The 10,277-nt window shown below is 44.0% G+C and overlaps 1 protein-coding gene across 2 annotated transcripts in view; it reads right to left on the bottom strand.

Annotated features, from left to right (window-relative positions):
* Window positions 1-342: 342 nt before the first annotated feature.
* Window positions 343-10,277, bottom strand: part of usp48 (ubiquitin specific peptidase 48) — a 127,242-nt gene continuing 117,307 nt past the window's right edge. For both annotated transcript variants that reach the window (XM_072586810.1, XM_072586809.1), the window contains exons 25-27: window positions 7,358-7,406; window positions 6,866-6,892; window positions 343-1,154 (exon numbers count right to left, since the gene is read on the bottom strand). In XM_072586810.1, the coding sequence (XP_072442911.1) occupies window positions 1,132-1,154; window positions 6,866-6,892; window positions 7,358-7,406 (99 nt within the window). In that variant the 3' untranslated portion in view covers window positions 343-1,131. The remainder of the gene's footprint in view (window positions 1,155-6,865; window positions 6,893-7,357; window positions 7,407-10,277) is intronic.

The raw sequence follows: 10,277 nt of genomic DNA, 5'->3' as shown, positions 1-10,277 counted from the left end.
ATGGTTGTCGTAATTAATATTTATTCATCACAGACAATCTTCTGTTTTGCAAAATATACACACAGATTGATCCAGGCTGTGATGTGTTGAGCACCTTCAAGCCTCTCATCTTAAAAAAACACCTCATTTTCTATAACCATCTGCTCTTTTATTTGGTACAGTAAAGATAAGCAATATAACAATTCTAGTAGATTTATCAAGATAGCATTTTTACCACAGCATTTCTACAACAAACGCAATTTGCACAACCCTTTTAACAGGATTTGGAAAAACCTATTTCAGCACACTTTCAATTTTCTTCCAAGCAAAAGGCCGTATCAAAAAACAAAACAGTAAAATGTATTAAATCAAGAAGCATTGCATTTATTTACAGCACTTCAGTGGTCCTAGTACAATATTACTCGGATATATCAGGAAACATTAATGTAATTAATGCAGGCAACTATTTCACTGTGTACACAGTTTACAAGTTGCAAGGAACAACCTGAACAAGGATACTCATAGAACATTAAATTTGTTCATTTTGTTCTTGCATATTTTACATTTTGAAATGCAGTAGTGACTTGTTAATTTGATGTGTTAAACAATTTATATAACTCAGTATTAACACATATTGACAGTTAGGTTGATGTGTCATTCTAAGCAAAAATCAACTTTTAAGTGTGTGATGACATCACAGGAGAAAAAGTTAATTATTGGCCTCATGGTAAATAGCAACTTGCCAACAGTTGAGCGTGTTCAAGGAAGAAACTTTACATCAAACAGCTTGATCAGAACAGGCATCAAGACACTATTCTGGCTTCAAATACATTTTTAGACACAGTGAATCGAAGGGGATTTTCTCTCTCAACACCAATGATCTGGTCACTCTGAAATGCCAAGGCAGCATCGAAACGGGTTTACTTTCCTCTATTGCTCCATCAACTGAATTCAAGACACTGTGCATTTTTGCATAAAAAGGCAGGAGATACAAGCAAACTTTAAGACTGGTCCTTTCTTTTTAAAAGTATAAACCAAGTCAATGCATGTCCTGTATGCTTGGTGCAATGTTTGAGCAACTTCACCTTTGTCCTTCCTTATTGCATAACTTTTCACTCAGCTGTCCACAGCAATTTTCATTTGCTCAGTGGCTCAGTGGCCCAGTAGACCAGTACCTGCAACAAGAACCAAAGGCTGATTACTCATTCGCTGTGACCAGCCAGATAATGCAATCAATGGCTCAGTAGTTCAGTTTATAAATATTCGTACAAACAAAGCCAGCGAAGTGGCGGGCTGTCTCGGTCATAAGCTCCATTGGAAAATCATCTCAGTCATATTCATATCAAAGGGATCAAAACTCAATACTAGCATAATGATATCAGGAACCAGACATACTGATGTAGAACTTTTGCAAATGCTATATGTAGTGCTGATGAGGCCACCACTGGAGGATTGTGTACACTTTTGGTCTCCTATTGAAGGAAGGATATACCTGTGTTGAACTGCTTCACAACGTTAATTCCTGGGAAGAAGGGTGTTCTGACACGGATGTTGAGCAGGTTGATCTATACTCACTGGAGTTTAAAAGAATGAGAGGTTATCAGATTGTAAATTAAGATTGAGTAGATTTGATGGGCTAGATTCTGAACAGGATATCACCCCTCATGGGGCAATCAGGTATTTGGAGCCTAGTTTCAGGTCAAGGGGTCACCCATTTAAGGTGACAATGAAACTTTTTTTTTGAGACTGGTCACGTCTTGGAATTTCTACCTCAGAGAGCATGGAAATGGAACCATGAAATATAATCGGAGAATGAGATGGACAGACTCTTCAACGAGGGGAGGTGCAGTGGTATTATAGCTAGACTATTAATCCAGAAACTCAGCTCATGTTCTGGGGGACTCAGGTTTGAATCTCACCACAGCAGATGGTGGCATCTGAATTCAATTTTAAAATTCTGTAATTAAGAATCTACTGATAACCATGAAACCATTGCTGATAGTCAGAAAACCCCACTGACTCACTGATGTCCTTCAGGGAAGGAAATCTGCCATCCTCACATGGTCTGGCCTATATGTGACTCTAAACTCTCAGAAATGTTGTTCACCCTCAACTGCTGTCAAAGGGCTGAAAAAGCCACAGAATTGTGCCAATTGCTATTAAGTCTCAACAAAGAAATGAAACCAGATTGACAACCAGGCATTGACCTAGGCACCTGAAAGGACAACGGCAGAAACAGTCCTGTTGACCCTGCAAAATCCACCTTACTAACATCTGGGGGTTTAGTACAAATTGGGAGAACCGTTTTAGACTGGTAAAACAACAGCCTGACAGTCATACTCTTAGAATCCAAACCTGACAAAGCCCCAGAAGAGGTGGTGGCACAGTAATTATACAGTTAGGAGAGAGTTGCTCTAGGAGTCCTACACATTTGACTCTGTGATCCATGGAATCTTATGGCTTCGGGTTAAGCAGGAGCAAGGAAACTTCCTGATTACCACATACTGCCCTCCCTTGGCTGACAAACAACACAGTGTTCACACTTAGAGGAAACACTGAGGGTGACAAGGGCACAAAATGTACCCTTGGTGAGGGATTTCAATGTCCACCAAAAATGGTTCGGTAGCAGCAATGCTGATCGAGCCAGTTTGGTCCTAAAAGGACATGGCTGCTGGACTGGGTCTGTGGTAACCAGCAAGGGAAAAACATACTCTATTTTATCCTTACTAATCTGCCATGATGCATGTCAATGACAGTATCAATAAGAGTGACTACTGCACAGCCCTGGTGGAGACAAAGTCCTGCCCTCACATTAACACTACCCTCCATCGTTCGGTGTGGCACTATCACATTGCTAAATGGATCAGACTTTGAACAGATCTAGCAACACAAGATAGGGCATTTATGTGGTGCTGTGGGCAATCAACAGCAGAACTGTGCTCCAGCACAATCTGCAAACTCTTGAATGGCATATTCCCCAGTCAACCATTACCATCAACTTAGGGGATCAACCCCTGGTTCAATTGAGAGTGCGAGAGCATACTCCAGGAGCAGCACCAGGCATACATTAAAAATCAGGTGTTAACCTGGTGAAGCTACCAATCAAGGCTACTTGTGTGCTAAACAGCACAAGCAGCAAGTGAAAGACGAAACTGATTGATTCCACAACCAATAATGGATCAGATGTAAGCTCTGCAGTCCTGTCCCATACAGTCATGAATGGTGGCACACAATTAAATAACTCACTGGAGACGGCAACTCCACAAATGCACCCATCCACAATGATGGACGAGCCCATCAGTGCAAAAGATAAGGCTGAAGCATTTACAGCAAACTTCAGCCACAAGTTCCAAGTGGCTTATTCATCTCTGCTTCCTTCAGTGATCAGGAGAATCGACGTTTTGGGCATCAGCCCTTCTTCAGGAATGAGGAAAGTGTGTCCAGCAGGCTAAGATAAAAGGTAGGGAGGAGGGATGTTGGAAATGCGATAGGTGGAAGGAGGTCAAGGTGAGGGTGATAGGCCGGAGTGGGGTGGGGGCGGAGAGGTCAGGAAGAAGATTGCAGGTTAGGAAGGTGGTGCTGAGTCCGAGGGTTGGGACTGAGACGAGGTGGGGGGAGGGAAATGAAGAAACTGGAGAAATCGGAATTCATCCCTTGTGGTTGGAGGGTTCCTAGGTGGAAGATGAGGCGCTCTTCCTCCAGCTGTCGTGTTGCTATGGTCTGGTGATGGAGTCCAAGGACCTGCATGTCCTTGGTGGAGTGGGAGGGGGAGTTGAAGTGTTGAGCCACGGGGTGGTTGGGTTGGTTGATCCGGGTGTCCCAGGAAGTGTTCTCTGAAACGTTCCGCAAGTAGGCGGCCTGTCTCCCCAATATAGAGGAGGCCACATCGGGTGCAGTGGATGCAATAGATGATGTGTGTGGAGGTGCAGGTGAATTTGTGACAGATATGGAAGTATCCCTTGGGGCCTTGGAGGGAAGTAAGGGAGGGGAGGTGGGGGGTGAAGGTGTGGGAGCAAGTTTTGCATTTCTTGCGGTTGCAGGGGAAGGTGCCGGGAGTGGAGGTTGGGTTGGTGGGGGGTGTGGACCTGACGAGGGAGTGGTCTTTTCAGAACGCTGCTAGGGAAGGGAAATATATCCCTGGTGGTGGGGTCCACCTCCAAACGGACCCCACCACCAGGGATATATTTCCCTTCCCTCCCCTATCAGCGTTCCGAAAAGACCACTCCCTCCGTGACTCCCTCGTCAGGTCCACACCCCCCACCAACCCAACCTCCACTCCCGGCACCTTCCCCTGCAACCGCAAGAAATGCAAAACTTGTGCCCACACCTCCCCCCTTACCTCCCTCCAAGGCCCCAAGGGATACTTCCATATCCACCAGAAATTCACCTGCACCTCCACACACATCATATATTGCATCCACTGCACCCGATGTGGCCTCCTCTATATTGGGGAGACAGGCCGCCTACTTGCGGAACGTTTCAGAGAACACCTCTGGGACACCCGGACCAGCCAACCCAACCACTCCGTAGCTCAACACTTCGACTCCCCCTCCCACTCCACTAAGGACATGCAGGTCCTTGGACTCTTCCATCGCCAGACCATAGCAACACGACAGCTGGAGGAAGAGCGCCTCATCTTCCGCCTAGGAACCCTCCAACCACAAGGGATGAACTCAGATTTCTCCAGTTTCCTCATTTCCCCTCCCCCCCACCTTGTCTCAGTCAAATCCCTCAAACTGAGCACCGCCTTCCTAACCTGCAGGCTTCTTCCTGACCTCTCCGCCCCCACCCCACTCCGGCCTATCACCCTCACCTTGACCACCTTCCACCTATCGCATTTCCAACGCCCCTCCCCCAAGTCCCTCCTCCCTACCTTTTATCTTAGTCTGCTGGACACACTTTCCTCATTCCTGAAGAAGGGCTTATGCCCGAAACGTCGATTCTCCTGTTCCTTGGATGCTGCCTAACCTGCTGCGCTTTTCCAGCAACACATTTTCAGCTCTGATCTCCAGCATCTGCAGTCCTCACCTTTTCCTCCAGTGATCCCCAGCATTAAAGACACCAGTCTTCAGCAATTCCATTCAAGAAATAGTTGGAGGCAGTAGATACTCCAAAGGCTATTGGACCTGACAACATCCCCACAATAATGCTGAAGACTTGTGCTCCAGAATTTGCGACTCCCCTAGCCAAGTTGTTCCAGTACAGTTACAACACTAGCATCCACCCGGCAATGTGGAAAATGCAGAGTATGTCCTGTACACAGAGCAGGACAATCCAATTTTGCTAATTACTGCCCCATCAATCTACTCTCCATCATTCAGTAAAGTGATGGAAGGTGTTATCAGTGCTATCAAGCAGCACCTGTTCAGCAATAACCTGCGCAGTGACACCCAGTTTGGGTTCTGTTAGAGCCATTCAGCTCCTGATCTCATTACAACCTTGGTTCAAACATGGACAAAACAGCTGAATTCCAGAGGCGAGGTGAGAGTGACAGCCCTTGACATCAAGGCTGCATTTGACCCGAGTTTGGCATCAAGGAGCCCCTCAGAACTGGAGTGCGTGGGAATCAGGGATAAACTCTCTGCTGGTTGAAGTCATACCTGCTACTTTGGAAGATATTTGTGGTTGCTGGAGGTCAGTCATTTCAGCAGAAGTTCCTCAGGGTAGTGTCCACAGCATAACCATTTTCAGGTGCTTCAATGACCTTCCCTCCATCATAAGGTCAGAAGTGGTGATTTCTCTGATGATTGTGCAATGTTCTGTACCATTCACCACTCCTCAGACACTGAAGCAGTCCAAGATCTGGACAATATCAAGACTTGAGCTGACAAGTGACAAATAACATTCTTGCCACAAAAATGCAGGCGATTACTATGTCCAATAAGAGACAATTGTAACCACTGCCTTTTAACATTCAACGTTGATACCATCAGTCAATCCGCCACTCAGAATATCCTGGTAGTTACCACTGACCAGAAACACAATTGGAGTCACCACATAAACAGAGTGGCTACCAGAGCAGGTAAGAGGCGAGGAACACTCACTCCTGACTCCCCGAAGCCTGTCCACAAGGCACAAGTCAGGAATGTGATGAAATACTCCCTACTTGCCTGGATGAGTGCAGCGTCAACAACACTCAAGAATCTTGACACTGCCCAGAACAAATAAGCCTGCTTGATTGGCACATGTCCACACCCACTGCATCAATGCTCAGTAGCAGCAGTATGAACTCAAGATGCAGTGCAGAAATTCACAAAATATCCTTGGGCACCACTTTCCAAATCTACAATCATTTCCATCTCAAAGGACAAAGGCAGTAAATACTTGGCAACACCACCATCTGCAAGATCCCCTCTAAGTCACTCACCATCCTGACTTGGAAATAAATTGCTGTTCCTTCACTGTCACTCGGTCAAAATCCTGGAATTCCCCTCCTGAGGGCATTGTATGTCTACCGAAAGGACGTGGACTGCAGTGGTTCATGAGGCAGCTGACCACAACCTTCTCAAGGGCAGCTGGGAACATTCAATAAACGCTGGCCACCAGTGACACCCATGTCCCACGAGTGTATAAAAAGAAAGCTTTAGGGTTACAGGAGAGCAAACAGGAAAGTACAGTCGATCAAACCTACCACGATGATAAGAAGAATGGAAGAGGTCGAGGGGTGTGTAGTCAACTCCTGCTTCTATTTATGCTTTACTTGGTATAGTTATACTTGAAGTGGCAATCCCAAAACCTGTCCAGGTGATACTCCTGTATATTGACATTTATAACCTGGTCTGCTGCCTTCTGGTACATTGCTATCTAAAATGATAAAGGACCCAGGTAACATAGCAGACTTCTGTAAGCCACAAAACATATCTGAAAAAAAAAACTGAAGACTCACCTTTAAAACCCTCTTCAGGCATACATACTGGGAAAAGAGAAAAGTTAATTGCGTGATTAAAAAACTTTTCAATGTCAGATTTGGAACAGAAATCATTCAATGACCAAACTTTATCAATGCCCCACCCTCCTCTCATTTATCTCTCCACCCTGCAGGCTCTCTGCCTCTATTCCTGATGAAGGGCTTTTACCCGAAACGTCAATTTTCCTGCTCCTCAAATGCTGCCTGAACTGCTGTGCTTTCCCAGCACCACTCTAATCTAGACTCTGGTTTCCAGCATCTGCAGTCCTTCTTTTTAACCAAACTTTATCAACTATAAAACATGAAATTATCTTTGCATTCTTCACTTCTTTAGATGTTCAAAATTTCCACCTTTTATGGGTAAAAATCAAAATAATTACAGACCACATATCAAGGTAGATTGTTCAGCAGTAATTTGTAATAGAATTTATAAATTTACATTAATTCAAGAAAACCTTCAAAATTTCCTACCTTGCATTATATCATCCATTGCTGTATAATCAGCAATTGGTTCATCAGCCTTAAGTACAAAAAATAAAGAAAGAGAATTTAACTGCTTGCACATATCACATTTTTAATGATCAAAGAAATCTGACCAAATCAAATCTGCTGAGATTTTCATAAGGATTCAAAATGAAAGAAACTTGTATACAAATTATTAATGGTACAAAAAACATATTTTTGTACAGCTGGCTTCAAACAGGACATTGTAAACTAGTTAGTTTTACCTGGTTTGTGGTTAACCCCCTGGACTCTACAGTACAGGATGAAACTAGTTATCACTGGGAATGTTAGGTTAGGAAGTTTATAAAAATTATTGCACTTGTATATAGAAGAAAGTGACTCCTCAGAGATATAACGCAGAGCAGCAACAATTGGGATAAAATAAGGATGATTTCAGATATGACTGCCACAGCTTACCCAGGATCTGAGTTGGAACTCTTGTCAGCTACATGTATAATTCTTTTTAGTACAGATACTGTCGCAATGTCTGATAGCAATACTAAATTAAAGTTTGTGAGAAGATTTGTAGCTCGGGTGCTCGTTGTTGTGGTTCTGTTCGCCGAGCTGGGAATTTGTGTTGCAGACGTTTCGTCCCCTGTCTAGGTGACATCCTCAGTGCTTGGGAGCCTCCTGTGAAGTGCTTCTGTGATGTTTCCTCCAGCATTTATAGTGGTTTGTCTCTGCCACTTCCGGTTGTCAGTTCCAGCCGTCTGCTGCAGAGGCCGGTATATTAGGTCGAGGTCGATGTGTTTGTTGATAGAGTCTATGGATGAGTGCCATGCCTCTAGGAATTCGCTGGCTGTTCTCCGTTTGGCTTGTCCTACAATAGTAGTGTTGTTCCAGCCGAACTCATGTAACTTGTCATCCGCGTGTGTGGCTACTAAGGATAGCTGGTCGTGTCGTTTCGTGGCTAGTTGGTGTTCATGGATACGGGTCGTTAGCGGTCTTCCTGTTTGCCCTATGTAGTGTTTTGTGCAGTCCTTGCATGGGATTTTGTACACTACGTTGGTTTTGCTCATGCTGGGTCTCGGGTCCTTTGTCCTGGTGAATTGTTGTCTGAGAGTAGCTGTTGGTTTGTGTGCTGTTATGAGTCCTAGTGGTCGTAGTAATCATCAAGAACGTTTCTGAACTGACAGCCAGACTACTGCGACCACTAGGACTCATAACAGCACACAAACCAACAGCTACTCTCGGACAACAACTCACCAGAACGAAGGACCAGAGACCCAGCATGAGCAAAACCAACAGTGTACAAAATCCCATGCAAGGACTGCACAAAACACTACATAGGACAAACAGGAAGACAGCTAACAACCCATATCCACGAACATGAACTAGCCATGAAACGACACGACCAGCTATCCTTAGTAGCCACACACGCGGATGACAAGCAACATGAGGTCGGCTGGGACAACACTACTATTGTAGGACAAACCAAACAGAACAGCCAGCGAATTCCTAGAGGCATGGCACTCTACCACAGATTCTATCAACAAACAACAAACACCTGTACCCAATATACCGGTCACTGCAGCAGACGGCTGGAACTGACAACTGGAAGCAGCAGAGACAAACCACTATAAATGGCGGAGGAAACATCACAGAAGGTGCTTCACAGGAGGCTCCCAAGCACTGAGGATGTCACCGAGACAGGGGACAAAACGTCTGCAACACAAATTCCCAGCTCGGCGAACAGAACCCCAACATACTAAGTTAAAGCTATGGCTAATTATACGTTAGAAAGAATAGGAACATGTAGATTAACAGAATGGGCAGATGATGTATTACAAAAAATGTGAATTGTACATTTAAAAAAAAATTAAATAATTCAACACTTGGATGTCATAGGGTCATAGAGATCTACCATCATAGAAAACGGCCCATTGTTTTTGGCCAATGAACACTCAATGATCGAACTATTCAAGTCCTATTTTGCAGCACTTGGAACATAGCACTGTATGCCTTGGCATCAAAAGTACACATCTAAATATTTCTGAAATGTTGAGATTTTCTGCCTCTCCTACTTTTAAAAGCAGAGTTCCAGATTCTCACCACCCTCTGGGTAAAAAAACAAAACTTCTCACCACCTTTCTAAATTTCCTGCCCTTTTCTGTAAATCTTTGCCCCATGGTCCCTCCACCAAAGGGATAATTTTCCTTGTACATCTCAATCACCAATTCAGTCTCCTCTCCTCCAAAGAAAAACAACCCCAGTCTGTCTAATCTCTCCCACAACTGAAACTCTCAAGCATAGACATCCTGGTGACTCTCCTCTGCATCCTCTCCAGTCCTATCATATCCTCGAAATGTGGAATCCAGAACGACACACAATACTCTGGCTGTGGCTGAATCAATGTTTTACACAGTTCCAGCACAAACCTCCCTACTCTTAAACTCTGTTCTTCCAGTAATAAAGGCAGGCAACCCATATGTCCCCTTAACTAATTTATCTATCTGTCCTGATGTCTTAAGGGACTGGGTCTTGCACCAGGATCCTACCGTTCATCATATATTCCCTTTCCTTAACACTGCTGAGGAAAGGTTTGATAGTGTAGAGAGATTTGTTTTATGGCTAAGTCTTATTTATATAGATATAAGATAAAGTCTATATTTGGTACTTTGCTAGGTTTGACGTTGTATGAATATACTATGAACTTTGGAAAAAGTATAGAATCACTAGAATTATACAATTGAGTGAAATGGTTATGTAAGACGAAATACAGGTGAAGGTGGACACCAATGAAATATTTCACATCAAAGTTTAATTATCATTAATTGCTATAGACCATAAGACAAAGGAGCAGAAATTAGGCCATTTATCCCATTGAGTCTGCTCTGAAATTCAGTCAGTCATGGCTGAAAGGTTTCTCAACCCCATTCTCCTACTT

This window comes from Chiloscyllium punctatum, chromosome 16 (genome assembly GCF_047496795.1).
Source record: "Chiloscyllium punctatum isolate Juve2018m chromosome 16, sChiPun1.3, whole genome shotgun sequence".
NCBI lineage: Eukaryota > Metazoa > Chordata > Chondrichthyes > Orectolobiformes > Hemiscylliidae > Chiloscyllium > Chiloscyllium punctatum.
This window is presented reverse-complemented; position numbering and strand designations above follow the sequence as displayed.